At 42.5% G+C, this 18,262-nt stretch overlaps 2 protein-coding genes and 1 pseudogene across 3 annotated transcripts; all 3 read left to right on the forward strand.

Moving 5' to 3' along the window:
- The first annotated feature begins 853 nt into the window (after positions 1-853).
- LOC125969530 (ras-related protein Rab-33B) lies at positions 854-4,083 on the forward strand. The gene is made up of 3 exons (XM_049721707.2): positions 854-1,196; positions 2,359-2,537; positions 3,557-4,083. The coding sequence occupies exons 1-3, from the start codon at positions 897-899 to the stop codon at positions 3,870-3,872; spliced, it is 795 nt and encodes a 264-aa protein (XP_049577664.1). The 5' UTR covers positions 854-896; the 3' UTR covers positions 3,873-4,083.
- A 6,122-nt stretch (positions 4,084-10,205) lies between these two features.
- LOC125969667 (5S ribosomal RNA) lies at positions 10,206-10,324 on the forward strand (annotated as a pseudogene).
- Positions 10,325-11,644: 1,320 nt separating this feature from the next.
- On the forward strand, positions 11,645-16,834 carry LOC125969531 (aly/REF export factor 2). 2 transcript variants are annotated; one of them, XM_049721709.1, is made up of 7 exons: positions 11,804-11,949; positions 14,113-14,306; positions 14,423-14,578; positions 14,657-14,804; positions 14,890-14,956; positions 16,021-16,228; positions 16,481-16,834. In XM_049721709.1, the coding sequence occupies exons 2-7, from the start codon at positions 14,169-14,171 to the stop codon at positions 16,493-16,495; spliced, it is 732 nt and encodes a 243-aa protein (XP_049577666.1). In that variant the 5' UTR covers positions 11,804-11,949; positions 14,113-14,168; the 3' UTR covers positions 16,496-16,834. The 2 variants fall into 2 exon arrangements, with proteins under 2 accessions (XP_049577665.1, XP_049577666.1); XM_049721708.2 differs by lacking the exon at positions 14,113-14,306 and having other exon boundaries at positions 11,645-11,949.
- Positions 16,835-18,262: the final 1,428 nt, after the last annotated feature.

Consider the following 18,262-nt stretch of genomic DNA (forward strand, 5'->3'; position numbering starts at 1 on the left):
TCACTGAGGTTTTTTTTTTTTGTTGTACGCACGGGTGCGCTGTAGAGCGGTCATAAGGGCCAGCAGAGGGCAGCCCAGCAGGAAAGCTCTGCCTAAAAATTAAAGAATGAAAAGAGCATTTTTCGATTTCTTTTGGTCTTCGGGTGAGGCCGGGATTAGAAATTATATCCAACATGAAAATACGTTTCAAACAATTGTTTTTATTTGGAAGACGCTTCTTTTTTCAAATTCAAGTGCAAGATGAAGTTTAAATTTTTTCAAACTTTTACCCTCAGTCTGTCAACTGTCATACATCCACTCAAGTTGCAGGGACAACTGCTCTGAGAAACTGGGTGTTTAGTGGCGGTGTGACGTCACAATGTGAGGACTGGTCGTTTTTTTTTTTACACAGGCGGGGCTGGTGCTTGAGGAGGAATGAGGGGGAATGCTCCAAGTTGGGTGAACAGAGGAAAACACCACTTTGCGTAGGAAATAGTATTTTAACATGGTTAAATGCTCAATAAACTTGATTTACACCATATGCTTTCTTTAAATGATATAGAAGTTAAATCTTTACGTTTTTTGACATAACTTCAATGTTGACTGGCATTTCGAATTTACATATTACTAATAGTAATAATATTTTGTTTCATCCTTAGCTTTTATCTGATTTAACAATAACTGACAAATGGACCAAAAAAGTGAGAAAAATAATAACATTTAAAATCAATCAAACAAACATTGATGCTACTGTTCAATCGTAGATTTAAGGAACATTGTAGTGCGTTTTTTTTTTTAAATTGTTATTTAAGGATATGTACTTCAACTGCAGGCTGGTAGCGATTTAAGCTTCCTGTTTTCACGTGTTCGGATGTGTGCGGCGGAGTGCACTCCATTTTGTGTCCTTGAGGGCGGCGATGCTGCGCCGCAGTTTGCGCTCACACTATGCAAGGAAGGTGCGGACAAGTCCCACTCAAGTGAAAGCGAGCGCGAGAACTATGGAGTCCTCCTTGGATCTGTCCAACTCTTTGGGCAGTGTGTCGTCGCTGCTGAGCGGCTGCAGGACCTTCAAAGTGCTCGTTATCGGGGACTCTGCGGTAGGCAAGACCTGCCTCACACACCGACTCTGCGCGGGTCAGTTCCCACACAGCGCGGAGGCTACGATCGGCGTGGACTTCCGAGAGATAGTTCTTGACATCGACGGAGAGATGATCAAGGTAAGAAGTCAAAAGCATAATTTGCAAGTGTATTGTAATTAAAGACCAAATTGAGTATTTGAAACACTTTCTAATAGGTGAAACAACTGTTAGTCAATTAACATAAACTTAAATGCAAGTCAATTAACATAAACTTAAATGCAACATTATTTTGTATGTCAGAGTTGCCGTTTTATTCATCACCAGTGCGTTTGTTTCAATTTGCCTGTCTAAAACATGAAGGTAATTTCTTTAGAAGGAATTTTCCACGTCGGATTTATCTGTCGAGTTGGTGAACATGTATGAAAACAATGCTAATGCTATCTTAATCACAACCACATGGGGCAAATGCAACGTGTGTTTTGTTCTCGTTCCCCAAATGGCACTAAAACAATTGTTTTGCTTCGTTTCATGTTTGGGACATTCACAATGACTTCCACCGTTTGAATAATGCTGCCTGGGTAGACAAACGGCACAAGACGCTGAAGCAGAGTTTAATAGTACAGTCTACTTTTTATGCAAGAGGATCAAATAATGAAGCCAAAAGCAGTAGATAGACAATGTGATGAGCATGACTAACGTCTTAAGCATTTCCATTCCTCTGGACAGTTTTATCATACACGTATATAAACATACTGTGACGTATTAATCCATGCTGTATAATCAAACCCAGAGTCCTCAATTACCCCCCGGTATTTTTGTTCAAAAACAGCATTTCTGTGCCTTCTTTGTAAACGTAATCAGTAGTTTGGTTAAATTAGAGCGACCTCTGACATCAACAAAAACTATTTTCAAAACTGAATGTGGATAGTTAACAAGGTTCAAGTTTAATCGAGGTTGTTTTATGAGGTGTACAGTCAACTCCTTCATATTTACCTTTCGGCATTGCTGGAGTGATTTGCAAATACCCCCATCCCCAAATGATATGGTATGTGGGGTCTGTCAGATTTGAAAATTCATTTAAGGTATTAAAAGTTGGTGTCCCCTGCTTTAGAGGAGAATTGGTATTTCATGTGTTGCTTTTCTTTCTTCCGTCTTATTGGTGACTCATTGAATTTCATTGTTCGTGCTAGTTTGTTGGCGAGTGGGTATTTCAACACATGCTTTTCAGCACTTTTTCCATCTTGTCATTCTTTCCTCTTTCTGTCTCATGTCTGTTTTGTTGTGTTTTCTGTATCACCAGCTCCAACTGTGGGACACAGCGGGACAAGAGCGCTTCCGTAAGTCTATGGTGCAACATTTCTACCGCAATGTGCACGCAGTTCTCTTCGTGTATGACGTCACCTGCCGGGCCAGCTTCGACAGCCTTTCGGCCTGGGTAGAAGAGTGCAGACAGAACTCTCTCGGCCAGAAAGTCCTCAGGTAACAGCTCAACAGATGATGAGTCCAGGGTGCACTTTTGATTTCACTCTCGGTCAAGTTGCATAGGCCCCAGTTTGCATTTGACCCCAAAAAAACATAAGCAGTTCGGTAGGGGTCACCAACTATATTTGTCAGATGGCCAGAATTTTACTGCAGTCCAAATTACCAGCCTATAAATGAGATGGTGGCAAAGCAGTTAAAACGGAGAGGATCATAGGAAAGGTTTTAATGACACTATTTGCAGGAGTGCAAAAGTTTACAGTGGCTGGGTACAGATATAAACAAGAGATTGTAATTTATTTTTAGATTATTTAATTTGCTGTGGTTTCTACCAACAAAATGAATATTCAGCAAAGTGTCAACACAGTGTATCTACAATAGTATGTATATGATCCTGAACGCATGCCACATAAGCAATTAATTTCAGGGTGTACCCCGCCTAAGGCCCGAAGACTGCTGGGATAGGCTCCAGCACGCACGCGACCCTCGTGGGGACAAGCCGTATAGAAAATGGATGAATGGAATTATTCAGTACAAACAACCCCCTTCACATGAATCCCATTAATAGTATTAGCTAGCATACTAGCCCCAAAAAAGGGCTTACACAAACTGACAAGGATAAACAAATTAAAACATAACAGACATTCATTAACATCACTTTTTGATATTTATATACATTAATAAATGTCAGGGAGTACAGTTGCCACAAATTAAGACTACATGGGCTCTTACTAGCTTCATTGGGGAGAAAAGTAAGAAGAAAAAAAAATGTTCCCATCATTCAATGATTGCCAAAAACACCATAGATTAGATATCAAAAGAACACTAAGATTGCTGCACAATGGCCCCAAAATAATATTTTTTATTGCTTTGATCCAAAACAACAAACTGACGATGTAGGGTTTTACTGCATTGAGAATTCACTGACACTAATATGGTTTGCAGGAAGGCCTAAATTACATGTATTGTTTATTCTACTTTAGAAGATTTGTCTCATTTTTGTGCTGATTACTTAACAGGTTCCTGGTTGGGAACAAGAGTGACCTCCGTGATGTCGTTAAGGCGGATGGTCTGGTGAGCCAGGATCAGGCCAAGAACTTCGCCAAGAATCACAACATGGTGTTTTTTGAGACATCAGCCAAATGCACAAGTAGACCACGCGGTGTCGGGGAGGTGCCCTATCAACGTGATAAGGTGGAGGATGTTGTCAATGCTGTTGGTGCCAGACTGAAGAGACAGAAGAATCCCAGTGTGGCATATAACCTCGCATACAGCGGCTCTTTTAAAATTTTCAATAAAAAAACAAAGGAGAAAGAAATGTGGAGCTGCTGCTGAAAGGAAGAACAATGATTAACAAGGATTGGTAGTGTCGGACACTTTAATATTTATACTTTTTAATATTGTGCATGTTACACTTTTGAACATTGTATATTTGTAATCTTTATTAATTACCAAATAAAGTATAATGTCAATGACAAATCATTGTGTTTATTGCAAATTGAACTCTGTGTGTAAAATCAAAAGCCAATAAATTATTGAATGAGTATTTCAAGTTGGATTTCTACTTTGCCAAATGCAAAACCTCAATCAATGTATCAATCAGAAATTGGAGCAAGTTGCCCTGGCTTCCCATGGGTTTTGGTTTTTAATTGTCCCAAAATGTTTTAACAATTCAATTTAAAAAGTTTTTTGAAGGCACTTCACAGAACAAAGATTCAGGGCCCAAACTTACAGGAATGAGGTGTATCCAGTTATGCTTGAAAGAGTATGATGTTAGAACAAATTGGAAAAAATCTAATCGTGACTTCCCGAATAATATTATGCATCAAAACTATTGTCCACATGGTTTATGGAGTTGAATTCACATGTGTCAGTTACCATTGCCACAATTTACTGAGGAAAATTTTCAAAACAATTTCCACTTCCTACATTAAAAAACACGCTTAACCTATGGAACTATAATATAAAGCTAATGTAACAATCACACAGGTCAGTTCTACCTTGGCTTGAACTTTTGATGGGTAAGTCTATCAGCAGCATATCAGATGGGTCAAACTTCATGCATCACGTGAAGTATGGGGGCGACTGAGACCGTATCACATAATGTATGTCTAATAGATGACTCAGGTTGTCACATGAGGAGGCAAACATCTTTTCAACGCCACATCTGTAACACATCTGCATGCAAGTGGGCCTCCCAAGATGTGTGTGCACATGTGTGTATTAGTGCATGAAAGTTCCAGATTCTATCACTGTGGTGCAACAATTACCAACCAAATGGTAGATGGCTTTGCGCAGTGAACTTTGGAAAATTGAGGTGTGTTGGGGGCACTGTTTAGCTTTCATGAACCAAATGGCTGGATCACTATTGGTCTATAAATCAAACATAAATATTGTAAAAAAAACGTAACATTTTAAGAATCAAGTGTTTCCTTTTGTACATTCAAATTCAAAAATTTGTGGAGTGTTTGTAAAGTACAAGCGTGTGACCTTGTTACTGGGATTTGGTTACTACAGCTTGGTCAATTCACAACCAAAAACCTTCGACAGTTACTAGCTGAGGTGTGACACAGGACGGACAGGTAGATGTTAATGAAGCATTAAAGGGCTAGAGACACCAGTATATGTATAAATCGGTTTTAGTTAGCTTATGGGCTTATAAATATAAATTGACGCTCGAAACAACGAAAAGGAAGCTGTTGCTCTGAAAAATATCATTTAAATTTGCCGCACAGACGAGTTTGACTGCACCGAGCCGCCAGCCGGAAGTGACGTCTCATGACGTCTCAAGTTGTACGCGTTTAGCTTCAGTGAATGTAAACAAAAAGAGAAGAGGGGCCAGCGCGGAGACGTCGGGCCAGGTTTGCGGCCAACCCAGCTCGCCTAGCCGTGCCTTCCATTATCCTGGCGTACGTTCGTTCGCGGGACGACAAGATGGGTTGAGTTCGCCTGATAGGATCCACGAACCGGACAGTGCGCGCCTGCTGTGTGCTCGTGTTCACAGTGGCCTGGTTGACTGTCATCTTTCCGGACTCTGCTGTGCATCGGGAGCGGCTAGCGTGCTATCACTCTTATTGTTCATCTTCTTGTTTTATTTTTCCTGTGTTGTTTACTTGTATGTGCGTTGTGAACTCTGTATTATCTTTCCAGACTCTGCTGTGCATCGGGAGCGGCTAGCGGGCTATCACTCTTATTGTTCATCTTCTTTTTTTATTTTTCCTGTGTTGTTTACTTGTATGTGCGTTGTGAACGCTGTCTTGTCACCCTGGGATAGTGAGAAACGTAATTTCGATCTCTTTGTGTGTCTTGACATGCGGAAGAATTGACAATAAAGGAGACTTTGACTTTGAAAAGTATGTCAAAGCGTGACGGGAGGGGCACAATTCAGAAAACGTGCTCAGCTCGTCGAAAAAATGCGATTTAAGAAATAAAATTAAAATTGCGCCTAAAACCTAAACCAAACGCTGCAGATGTTAATTTCTTCATTCGCAGTGGTCAACTCGGCACTCTACTCTTTTTACTATGCCAACCTAACCACAGTGACGGGAGAGGCACAATTCAGAAAACGTGCTCAGCTCGTCGAGAAAATGCGATTTAAGCAATAAAATTAAAAATGCTTATAAAACCTAAACCAAACGTTGCAGGTGGTCATGTCTTCATGTGCCGAGATCAACTCGGCACTCTAAAGCCCCCAAGAGCACTTTTTACTTTTTACTATGCCAACCTAACCAGAGTGACGGGAGGGGCACAATTCAGAAAATGTGCTCAGCTCAGCCCAAGTGAACTGCTAGATTCATCATATTCTGCGTCAAAAGAGGTTTCTGAATCGGATAAAATGATGCTAATATTGCCGCTAGAAACGGAGCTGTCGCTATCATCTGCCATGTTGTTTGGGTTTGTTGACATCCAGATGTACAACTTGTGACGTCACAGTAATGGCGCCGCCAGTTTGGCTTCGTGCGGGACCCGATCGATAAACTGGCATTTCATTTCAGCTTTATTCTTAGTAATCGGTGTCCATTTTTAATTTCCAATGCGGCAAATGTGTTCACTTTATACATTCTATCAAATCAGACGTCATCTGATGGCGCCGCGGATGGCTGCCACGGTGAGTCGCTCTCTGTTTCTTTGTCTTATTTTGTGTGTTTTCTGTGTCTTCTGCTGTCCATCCCGGATCACTTTTACTAGAGAAGCACTGTTAAACATCGGTCAGTCTTCTTCTGGTATTTTCTCTCCTGTTCTCTCTGATTCAGATTGTTTGTCGGAGATTTTAGCCGGAGCGGCGGTGCTATACAAGCTAGCGCGACGGCGGCGACGCGGAAAACGAGCGGGAGCCCTCGTAAAGCTGAGGCAAAGAGGGTTCCGTTCTGCCCTACCGTCAATTCATCTGGCGAATGTCCGCTCCCTGGCGAACAAGATGGACGAACTGCTGCTCCTCACTTCAAGGAACACGGACTTCAGCAGATCCGCCGCGCTGTGTTTTGTTGAGACGTGGCTTAGCGAACGAACCCCCCACCACGCCATGGAGTTAGCTGGGTTTCGGCTAACGCGTGCAGATCGCAGCGCGGAGCTCTCCGGAAAATCAAAGGGAGGTGGTCTCTGTTTCTACATTAATGAACGTTGGTGTACCGATGTCATGGTGTTGAAAGAGTTTTGCAGCCCTCTCCTAGAAACACTTTTCATAAACTGCCGGCCGTTCTATTCACCACGGGAGTTCTCCTCGATCGTCATGGCGGCTGTTTACATCCCACCACACGCACGTGCGAGTGAAGCCACGCAGATGCTGGCTGACCAGGTGACAGATATGGAGAAACTTCTACCAAATTCACTAATCATTGTTCTGGGTGATCTTAACAGGGCGAACCTCGCACACGAACTCCCCAGATACAGACAGCACATAACGTGTCCCACCAGATGGGCACAGACACTGGACCACTGCTACACCGTAATTAAGGATGCATACCACTCTGTGGCTCGTGCAGCTTTAGGACTCTCGGACCACTGTCTAGTTCATCTGATCCCTGCCTACAGACATAAACTAAAAACTTCTAAGCCTGTGGTGAGGACTGTCAGGAAGTGGACAGTGGAGTCAAGGCAGGACCTCCAAGCCTGCTTTGACTGCACCGATTAGAGTGTTTTTGATGCTGCAAATTCAGACTTGCATGAACTCACTGACACTGTCACATCATACATCAGTTTTTGTGAGGATCTGTGTGTGCAGACTAAGACCTTCTGCACGTACAACAACGACAAACCTTGGTTTACACCGAACCTTAGGAGGCTGCGCAAAGTCAAGGAGGAGGCCTACAGGAGCGGCGACCGGGACCTGTTCAAGCAGACCAGAAACACACTGAACCGAGAGGTCAGGAAAGCCAGGAGGTGTTACGGGGAGAGCCTGGAGAGACACCTCTCTGCCAATCCTGATCCCTCAACAGTGTGGAAAGGCCTGCAGAGCATCACGGGCTTCAAGAAACGAACCCCCCGTCCTGTGGAGAGCCCAAGGCTCGCTGACCAGCTAAACAGGTTCTACTGCAGGTTTGATCGGTCCTCCCACACAACGGGACCTCCTGCAGCACAATCCACACAATCCACATACTCACCTCCCCCCACAACTGCTCTGTCCACACCTCCATCACCGTGGTCACCGACTCTCTCTCTTGCAGAGGCCGCGCCCGCACTCCAGATTCGCGAGGAGGAAGTGCGCCAGATGTTCCGGAGACAAAAGATCAGGAAGGCACCGGGCCCAGACGGCGTGTCATCTTCCTGCTTGAAAGTCTGCGCTGAGCAGCTGGCGCCCACCTTTGCACGGATCTTCAACCGTTCCCTGGAGCTGTGTGAGGTGCCCTCGTGCTTCAAGAGCTCCACCATCGTTCCAGTGGCCAAGAAGCCCGCCATCACAGGTATGAATGACTATAGACCTGTTGCACTGACATCTGTGGTCATGAAATCTTTCGAGAGGTTAGTACTGAACCACCTGAAGGATGTCACGGGCCCCCTGCTGGACCCCCTCCAGTTTGCCTACCGGGCAAACAGGTCGGTAGATGATGCAGTCAACATGGGACTGCACTACATCCTGCAACACCTGGACACCCCAGGAAAGTACGCCAGGATCCTGTTTGTGGACTTCAGCTCGGCGTTCAACACCATCGCTCCTGACATCCTCCAACAGAAGCTCATCCAGCTTGCGGTGCCTGCCTCCACCTGTCAGTGGATCACCAGCTTCCTGACCAACAGGAGACAGCGTGTGAGGCTGGGGAGCATCACATCTGACACCCTGACCACCAACACTGGAGCCCCTCAGGGATGCGTCCTCTCCCCACTGCTCTTCTCCCTCTACACCAACGATTTCTCCGCAAGTGACTCTTCCGTGAAGCTCCTGAAGTATGCAGACGACACCACTCTCATCGGACTGATCCAGAACGGTGATGAGACTGCGTACAGACAGGAGGTGGAGCGGCTGGTCCACTGGTGCAGCCAAAACCACCTGGACCTGAACCCGCTCAAGACCGTGGAGATGACAGTGGACTTCAGGCGAGGCCCTTCACCACTTTCACCCCTCACTATCCGCAGTAATACTATTCTCTCATCAGACACCTTCAAGTTCCTGGGAACCACAATCTCTCGGGACCTGAAATGGACCGGCCACATAGACTCTCTCCGGAAGAAGGCCCAGCAGAGGCTGTACTTCCTGAGACAGCTCAAGAAGTTCAACCTGCCACGGGAGCTGCTGAAGACCTTCTACACTGCCATCATCCAGTCTGTCCTCTGCACCTCCATCACTGTCTGGTTTGGATCAGCCTCCAAACAAGACAAGCACAGACTGCAACGGACAATAAGGACTGCAGAAAAGATAATTGGAATCAACCTCCCATCTATCCAAGACTTGTACCTGTCCAGGACCAGGAAACGTGCAAGTAACATCTCAACAGACCCTTCGCACCCAGGTTGCAGCCTGTTTGAACTACTCCCCTCCGGACGCCGTTATAGAGCTTTGTACACTAAAACCAGCAGACACAGAGACAGCTTCTTCCCCCAGGCTGTCGCTCTGATGAACTCACACCACTCTTAGAGTCTCAGAGTCATTACTGTGCAATAACATCCCGCTTGCCACACCTTTTTTGTCTACACTGTTTGTACTATGTGTCCTCTCTGCATCCATTGCAGCCTGGTCATCCTAGAAGAGGGACCCTCCCATCTGTGGTCTCTTCTCAAGGTTTCTCATTTCCCCTAGCTGGAGTTGTGAGTTTTTCCTTGCCCTCTTGGGAGTTTAAGATCAGGGGGTGTTTGAGAATATCTTTCGTTCTTCACATGTCCTGAGTGTTGTTGTTAGTCACCAAATGTTGAACAGAGGCTGTGATTTACCGAAGTCAAATTCCTTGTTTGGCACGCTCAAACATGGCGAATAAAAAAAAACCTCTTGAATCTTGAAATTCCGTTCTAATTGAAAAAAAAAAAAAGGGATGTCTCTAGCACTTTAAGCCATCGGAGGAGACTCGCCGGGTGAGTGCCACAAGACCGTCAGGGAATACCAGGTGCTGAAAGCCTTTTATATTTTTATTTTTGCACGTCAATTGTGAAAGGAAACTTTTACAACAGCCATCAAGTACATGTCGCTGCTTTTCTGGGGCGATTGTGTCTACAAAATGCAAAATTATGAGCTGTTGTTCAGCTTACTGCCATACTACCCAGAGAACGCCCGATGTCGTCTGATCTCGGAAGCTAAGCAGGATCGAGCCTGGTTAGTACTTGGATGGGTGACCGCCTGGGAATACCAGATGCTGTAAGCTTTTTTATTTTATTTTTTTCCACTTCAATTGTTAAAGTCAATTTTTACAACAGGGTGACCACGGGGTGGAATTTCAAAATTGTCCGGGATTTTGTTTGATTGCCGAAACGCACTCCAGCATCCCCCGTCGGACACTACAGTGTTCTCACCAACAGCACCACACCCCCCTCCCCAGTCGGACACTACAGCGCTCCAACCAACAGCAACCCCCCCAGCGCTCTTACCATTAACACCCCCAAAAAAGGGTGTCCTCTTTTTCAGAAACCCTGTTGTGCCAAAGTAGTTATATGCAGTGGGGATTTTCTTCGCACAGTTGCTTGATTTTACTTTCCTAAGGCATAAGAAAAACATGGTCTTGGTCAGTCATAATTCTGAGAAGGCGGGGGTTTACTAGTCCTCCATTTGGCACTATGTGTATAGTATTTAGCCATTGACAAAATTATGTTGCTAAAATCTGAAACAGGAAATTCCAAGTCATTCATAGAGAAAATATATACTACGTAATTCAAATTGTGGAGCAATTTTTCATACAAGTCCAGAAGTGTGAGCTCGAGAAAAGAAAAAATAAGTGATGCAAAGTTTCATCATCACTGTGTCAGAAAACAACATTTCACCTAAAATTCTAATCTTTTTTCCCCCTGAAATTCTGCCATATTGATCCTATTGTAATCCTTAAAAGTTGTTCGTCTCCGAGGCCGAAGTATGGCGGTTCACAATGAGTATACAGTGCATACTTTCTGGTACTTTTCCTTGTTAAACTAAGATACCGACAAGGCAAGACTGATTCAAATACGTCTTTATTTTCCTCTCTCTCAACTCAACTCCCGTTCCCTCCTTGTTTTCTTCTTACCGTCCGCCCTCACGAAGAACGTCGCAGAGCAATCCACAAATGAAACGTAACCCAGATAACGTAAATATACACATCATTACACTATGTTAGAAAATAACGATCATTACATATACAAATATATAATCCCTAAATTAAATGCTACATTATTATTATTTTAAAATGTGTCTGTTTGACTTCAAGCTTTTTTTTTTTTTTTTGTAAATGCTTTCTATATAATGACTGGATTGCCAAACTATCCTTCTACCAACTCATGAAATATTATCAGCGATACCTATGAAACATTATTATACCTTACAAAACGTTTAATTAAATTGAGCAGGGCAAAGGGATTGCAGGTTTTGTTTGCATTAGCATTTAAAAGTCTTTAATGAAAGAAAACGTGTATATTTTCACGTTTCAATAAAGCTTTAGCGACATGTAACCAATGAGCAAAGTGCTGGTTATTACGTATATTACGTCATTTCCGTAAACTGTGTGCGTATATCCGCTAGCACCACGCAACACAACGCCACCAGAGGGATTTGCTATACCGAACGAATACAGTTGTGCTGTTCCAACTTCTTTATACTCCGACACTGTCTGAACCAACATTTCGCTCCACCATGGTCGACAAAATGAGCATGTCTCTGGACGACATTATCAAGCTTAACAGCAAAGGAAGCCGTGGTGGTGGTTCGTCCCGCCTGAGTGAACGTTCTGGTTTCGCCGGTGGATTTTCGAGGTCGGCGCGGAGTTCTAACCGCGAGCGAGACAACAGGCCCACACCGTACACCAGAGTAAGAACGATCTTAAATACCTTAATTGAATAGTTAATACGCTTGTGTACGGTGCCACCTAAAGTGAGATGAAAGGGAAAAAAGATAAAGGTCGAAAAAAAGCGAAATCTCGCTAAACTTTAATTTGCGTAAATGTGTTTCTGGGTCAATTTCCGGATAAACAAACTTAGGCTGTGTCCGAATGTGCACACTCTTTGCTATGTAGCGTAGTGCGTTATCAATGGGTTACACAGTTTTGTTAGGGTGTCCGAATGTCCAGGCGGCACAAATGCAGGACACTTAAAATTACCCATAATGCACTTGAAAAAGCAGTGACCATCGATGTCCACTCAAAAGTTTAGTATCGACCACAATGCATTGCACGAAGGAAAACAACTGCAAAGTAAATAAATACAATTTAAAATAATATTGAACAAAAATATAGGTATATGCGTCTATTCACCCACCCACCGATTCATTCATTCATTCATGCAATGTTAATATTATTCTGGTCCTATGTTCTAAATGTCGTTCCTAATGCCAAAATTCTTAGGTCTACTCAAGTTGGATTAAATAAAAGCAGTATAAAACTGTGCAGGCAGATGTTTGCCAGTGAGTAGTGAATAGTGATTTGATAACGTAAAACTACACTGTAGAGCAAAGTATCAAAAATGTTTTCAATGAGGGCCACATACAGGCAAAAGTGGACGTGTCGGCCATATTCTATTCTATTTATAAAATTTCTTGTGGGCCAATTAATAATGGTGCAGCCCGCGCGACGTATGCCGATGAACCTCTAATGGTTTCCATCAATTGAGCTTTGTTCCCAAACCAAATACAAATAAATAATGAAAAACACTGTGAATCAGAGCCACATGTGGGCCTCAAGTTGCCCAACCCTGCAGTACATGCAGTATGAAAATTATGTTTTTTTTACTATGGAAATCACATTAGGGGGCTCCCCTTCAAAATTGACTGATTACTGACAACACACGGCAGTGCTCCAATTAAGTATGACACATTTCTCAGTTCTTGCATGCGTTCATCAATTACCTTAAAATGTGTACAATTAGTATGTAGAACAAAATCTATGATTTTATTTTAAATGGACTATGTTTGGGAATGACTTTATGGGATAGTGATTAATTCAGAATATGGGCAAGCTGATATTCAGCATTGTCTCATTTTAATTGAAGTGCAAATACAATTTGTATTCTTTCATGGATGAATAGGGAGTATTCATATTTGAGAGGCTGAAATTTGTGAATTTGACTACTAAAATGCTCAGAACCCTTTCACTTCATTTTGTGTGTAATAAGCTTCCTGCCAAAAAAAGGGTTAATTTACTGAACTTTGGTTTTCAGCGTTGCAATTAGACATTGGCGTACTTAATGCATTACAGACCTTGTGCTTTACCTCAACCAAAGTTCCATAGTTTTTTCTTTTTGGCCCTGTGGAGAGGAGCATCTTAATTTTAGAGAATGGTAATCTGTTCATCAAAACTGTCTTATCCCGAACACCCCCCCCCCCCCCCCCTCAATTCTCCAGATGGAGAACATGCTTCCACTGCTGTCATCCTGTCTAAATGTGTTGTTTTAAGATGAAGCCATTCATTCAGTATTGGATCAAATTACTTCATAGTGACAAAGAAATAAGTCTGGAAAGAAAATGTTTGTGCATCATTTTAAGCACAATGATTCAACACAGGAGCACATTGCCCTCTTCATGATTAAGAAAGTGTGAATATATCCTGACAGCGAAAGAGGAGTAAATGCGTAAAAATGACGGGTCTAATTTATTGCTGTAGAAGGAAAGAACTTAAATCAGGGGTTTTCAACTTCAGTTTTATTTAAATGTTACAATTATTTTCCATTTATAATTTTGCGGCCCACTTGCGATAGTGCTACGATTAACTAGAGGGCTGCGGACCACCAGTTGACAATGCTTGATTTAAATGATAATTTCAATAGGAACTTTGGGTATACACTCATTCATTACATGTTCAACTGTCATATATTTTGAGGATGCTGACTCCAAGTGGACAACAATGATATCCTCATATAGTTAAGGATAGGAGTGTTTTGAGAGATTTTGTATTTTTTTGTTTTGAGTTTCTTTCAAAAGTGTGTTGTCCCTTCATGTCCCCTTACGGGCTTCCATACTTGTTAATGCTTTTGTTTATAGGGTTAGGGCCTACCAGCCTTACCTCACCAAGACTCAACGCAACAGGCTTCGTGCCCATGTCGCCACTTTTTGATGTTCATTGTTCAATCAAGATGGCTGCTCCATGGTGCTCTTCATTTGAGAGGTTGTTGGTGTGGTGCTGTCTGTCGTTGCCTTACATCACTTTACTCCAAAGAACCAGGCCAGCTCCAAGGGTGACCTTCCCAGGCCTTCCTTTAACTGCACGCTTAGTGTGGTTATGTTTGTTCACCCACTGACTGCATTTTGGGTTTATATGGTGTTTAAACTGCCGTTTTTTTCCCCTTCCCAGCCGAGAGAGTTGCCAGACAAATGGCAGCATGACATGTTTGAGCAGCATTCTGGTGAACAGGGGGGACAAAGCTCAAGAGCAGACAGAAGAGCAGAAAATGGCACTAAACTGCTCATTTCCAACCTGGATTTTGGAGTGTCCGATTCAGACATTCAAGTAATTTACACAGCTCTTAAACGTCACCGTGTTGGTGTCAATGTGACAATAACCCACGCTTGACTTCTCTCCCCCCAGGAGCTGTTTGAAGACTTCGGGCCGCTGAGTAAAGTAGCAATCCATTATGACCGTTCTGGCCGCAGCAAAGGAAGTGCAGATATTTGTTTTGAAAAGCCAGCAGATGCAATCAAAGCTCTGAAACACTATAATGGAGTCCCTCTTGATGGTGGGGATTTGCCTCTTAGACAGCAACCTTCTTGTTATCATGCCAGCATATCTAAGTGTGTTCTCTTGTCATCTCACTCTTTCAGGTCGCCCCATGAAGATTGTACAGGTGACATCTGACGGCGACTCGCAAAGTAGACAGTCCACACAAAGGTGAGAAGTCTCCACCATCATTCAATCCTCAGTTGAGATGTAGATATTGAATGTTTTTATTCAGATATCCTAATGAACGTTGAACAGTTGAGTATTCAGAAATTACAAATATATGAGATTTATTTTCTGCGTCATGGTGGGGCATTGGTTACCATGTCGCCTCAATTCTGGGTTTGGCCTTCCTGTGTAGAGTTTGCATGTTCTCCCCATGCCTGCGTAGGTTTATCATTCTTCGGTTTCCTCCCACATTCAAAAACCATACATGGTAGGCTGATTGAGCACTCCAAATTCTCCGTAGGTGTCAGTTTGAGTATGGCAATCAGTTCTGGGTGCACCCCGCCAACTGCCCCAAGTCAGTACGCAGGTGCCGGCAACCCTCGTGAGGAGAAGGAAGGATGAACAGACGGACGGATCTTTTGGTCAAATATGGTGATTTCGAGATTTCTCCAAAATGTCTCTATTTTCATTTTCCAGCAGACCAAAGTTTATTAAAGTAAAGTAAAATAAAGTGCCTCCTAACAAAGTACTCTAGTGCAGGTGACAGCAGCTGGCGTGTCTCAGTAAACTGTCTTTACCTGTATTTCCTCGCCTTTAATGTCATCTTCCCAATTGATTTCCATGGCAACAGATAGAAATACACCATAAAGTGACCCAATACGAAATTAAACAGCAGACAGAAATACACCATAAAGTGACCCAATACGAAATTAAACAGCAGACAGACACATAATAAAGTGCATTATGTAGTAAATAAACAGACTAGTGTTTGTTTATATAGCCGACAGTATGCTAGCCTTGCATCTTTGTGTAACCTGCCTAACCTGGAGGCTCTTACCTCTAACTTCACAAATGATTTATATAAGTGGCCAACGCAACCAGTAAAAGTCAAATGTAGATGTTAATGTAAATATGTACATGTAAATAAATGGGTTCTAGGGACAAATTTTTTTTTCCTGAGCAGGTACTCAAATTACTCAGGGATACATGGCACCCCTTGATTATTAGTGTATCTTGAGTTGTGTTTTCTTGTTTATCCTATAAGCTGATTTGTGGTCTGCCCACAGTTCTAACAGAGGCTTTGACAGGAGCCGGCTCGGTCAGTCCACGCTTGACAGGAGTGACAGGAGTGAATGGAGTGAACGGAGGCAAGGTGGTAGCAGTGGAGGCTCAAGAGGTTGGGGATGTGGAAGTGGACGAGGGAGAGGAAGAGGAAACAGACCCCAGTTATCAGCTGAAGAGTTGGATGCTCAGTTGGATGCTTACAATGCTATGGTATGCTATGATGCGGTTTGACGCTTGCTTTATTAACATTTTTTTATATATATATATATATATATATATATATATATATATATATATATATATATATATATATATATATATATATATATATATATATATATATATATATATTAGCCTATATACATATATACACACATACACATACATACGTACATACGTACACACACACACACACACTAAGTCTGAAAACTAAATGTTTTTGATTTCTTGTTTTTTTTACAGGCAAACAACAATTAGAAGAGCTTTGGAAAAAAAACATGAATTCTACAATTTTGTAAAACCACGATGGATCTCATTTCATTTTTATCTACAAACCATTTTGCAGCATGGAACTGTGTTCCATTTTAAATGTTTAAAAAAAAAAAAAATCCATGTTTGTGTTCTGTTTTTGGCGAGAGACCAACACTGGCGTTTCTCCCTCAATAGCTTGTGTCTTTTAATTGCAATACTGATTTACTACTTTAATACCCTTTTTATGTTCAAACCTTTCATAATTTCTGTCACTTGGTACTGTATACTTGATATGTGAACATCCCAGGGTTTTGTACATAAATAAACAATCAAATTGGTCTTGTTCATCATGGCATGTTCATTTTCTAATGCCCGGAAAAAGCGATAAAGTCTACTTTCAGCAAATTGTTATAGTAATACAACACTTCCAATACAAAGGAAGTATATTTAACTGATCACTGAACTCATCCCCAAATCCTAAATCTTATGCCAGTTGAGGTAAAGTACAGCAACTACATTACAAATAATATTAGGAAAAAGTGGTATTTGGGCCTTATGCTTGGATTTTCCAAGGAGGTCATGATCAAAGGGAGAAATAGAACAACATTCAAAATTATTATTTTTTATAAGTTGAAAGATGTGTTGTGGACATATCAGATGTCTGCTTTACAGTCAGTGGATGTGGGTTTGAATCAATCTCAGAGGTATTCATTTAGATCAGGGGTAGGGAATCCTGCTCCCACGAGAGCCATATACATGGAAAACAGCCGGGATATGGGTCTTGTGGGGCCAAGGTTCCCTACCCCGAGTTTGAATGAAGGCTTTCAATTGCATATTGTTATTTTCTAAATAAAAAAAAGGGTACAACCCCCTATTCAAATGCCATTTTTTTGTAGTTTAAAAAAAAAAACCGAGACAAACATAACTAATTTCAAAACCTTGCGAAATATTAATGTGACAACCATCAATCCAATTTCTATACTTCTTATCCTCCCCAGGACCAGGGTGTGCTGGAGTCTATCTCACCTGACTTTGATGCAGGAGACAGAGTACACCCTGAACTAGTTGCCAGCCATTCGCAGGGCACAAAAATAAAAACACCATTTGCGACGTTTAACAACTGACTTGATAATCCATCCATCCATTTTCTGAACCGCTTAGTCCCCACGGGGGTCGCGGGCGTGCTGGAGCCTATCCCAGCCGTCATCGGGCAGTAGGCGGGGGACACCCTGAACCGGTTGCCAGCCAATCGCAGGGCACACAGAGACAAACAACCATTCGCACTCGCACTCACACCTAGGGACAATTTGGAGTGATCAATCGGCCTACCAAGCATGTTTTTGGGATGTGGGAGGAAACCGGAGTGCCCGGAGAAAACCCACGCGGGCTCGGGGAGAACATGCAAACTCCGCACAGGGAGGGCCGGAGGTGGAATCGAACCCGCACCCTCCTAACTGTGAGGCGGACGTGCTACCCAGTGCGCCACCGAGCCGCCTGACTTGATAATTATGCTATTAAATGGTCTAGGTCCAAGATAGCATGTTTATTGATTATTCTTTTTTGGTATCTGTAATCTTAGCCTAGAGTCTAGGCTAAGATTACAGATACCAAAAAAGAATAATCAATAAACATAATTGAATAATAAACTTCATCTCGTTTATTTTATTTATTTTACCCATAGTAAGAAAACATGTACCTAACTTGTACCTAAACAACAAAATGTTAATGTCAAATACGGTATTGTTTTGAAAGGCGCGATGAGGTATGTTTGAC

The sequence above is a fragment of the Syngnathus scovelli genome, chromosome 5 (genome assembly GCF_024217435.2).
Source record: "Syngnathus scovelli strain Florida chromosome 5, RoL_Ssco_1.2, whole genome shotgun sequence".
Classification (NCBI taxonomy): Eukaryota; Metazoa; Chordata; class Actinopteri; order Syngnathiformes; family Syngnathidae; genus Syngnathus; species Syngnathus scovelli.

Excerpts from the sequence above, each read along its gene's own strand:
- LOC125969531 (XM_049721708.2), top strand. The coding sequence starts at position 11,776 with ATGGTCGACAAAATGAGCATGTCTCTGGACGACATTATCAAGCTTAAC. Across the intron at positions 11,950-14,422 it reads GGCCCACACCGTACACCAGA|CCGAGAGAGTTGCCAGACAA; the intron begins GTAAGAACGATC and ends TCCCCTTCCCAG. Across the intron at positions 14,957-16,020 it reads AGTAGACAGTCCACACAAAG|TTCTAACAGAGGCTTTGACA; the intron begins GTGAGAAGTCTC and ends GTCTGCCCACAG.
- LOC125969530 (XM_049721707.2), top strand. The coding sequence starts at position 897 with ATGCTGCGCCGCAGTTTGCGCTCACACTATGCAAGGAAGGTGCGGACA. Across the intron at positions 1,197-2,358 it reads TCGACGGAGAGATGATCAAG|CTCCAACTGTGGGACACAGC; the intron begins GTAAGAAGTCAA and ends CTGTATCACCAG. Across the intron at positions 2,538-3,556 it reads CTCGGCCAGAAAGTCCTCAG|GTTCCTGGTTGGGAACAAGA; the intron begins GTAACAGCTCAA and ends ATTACTTAACAG.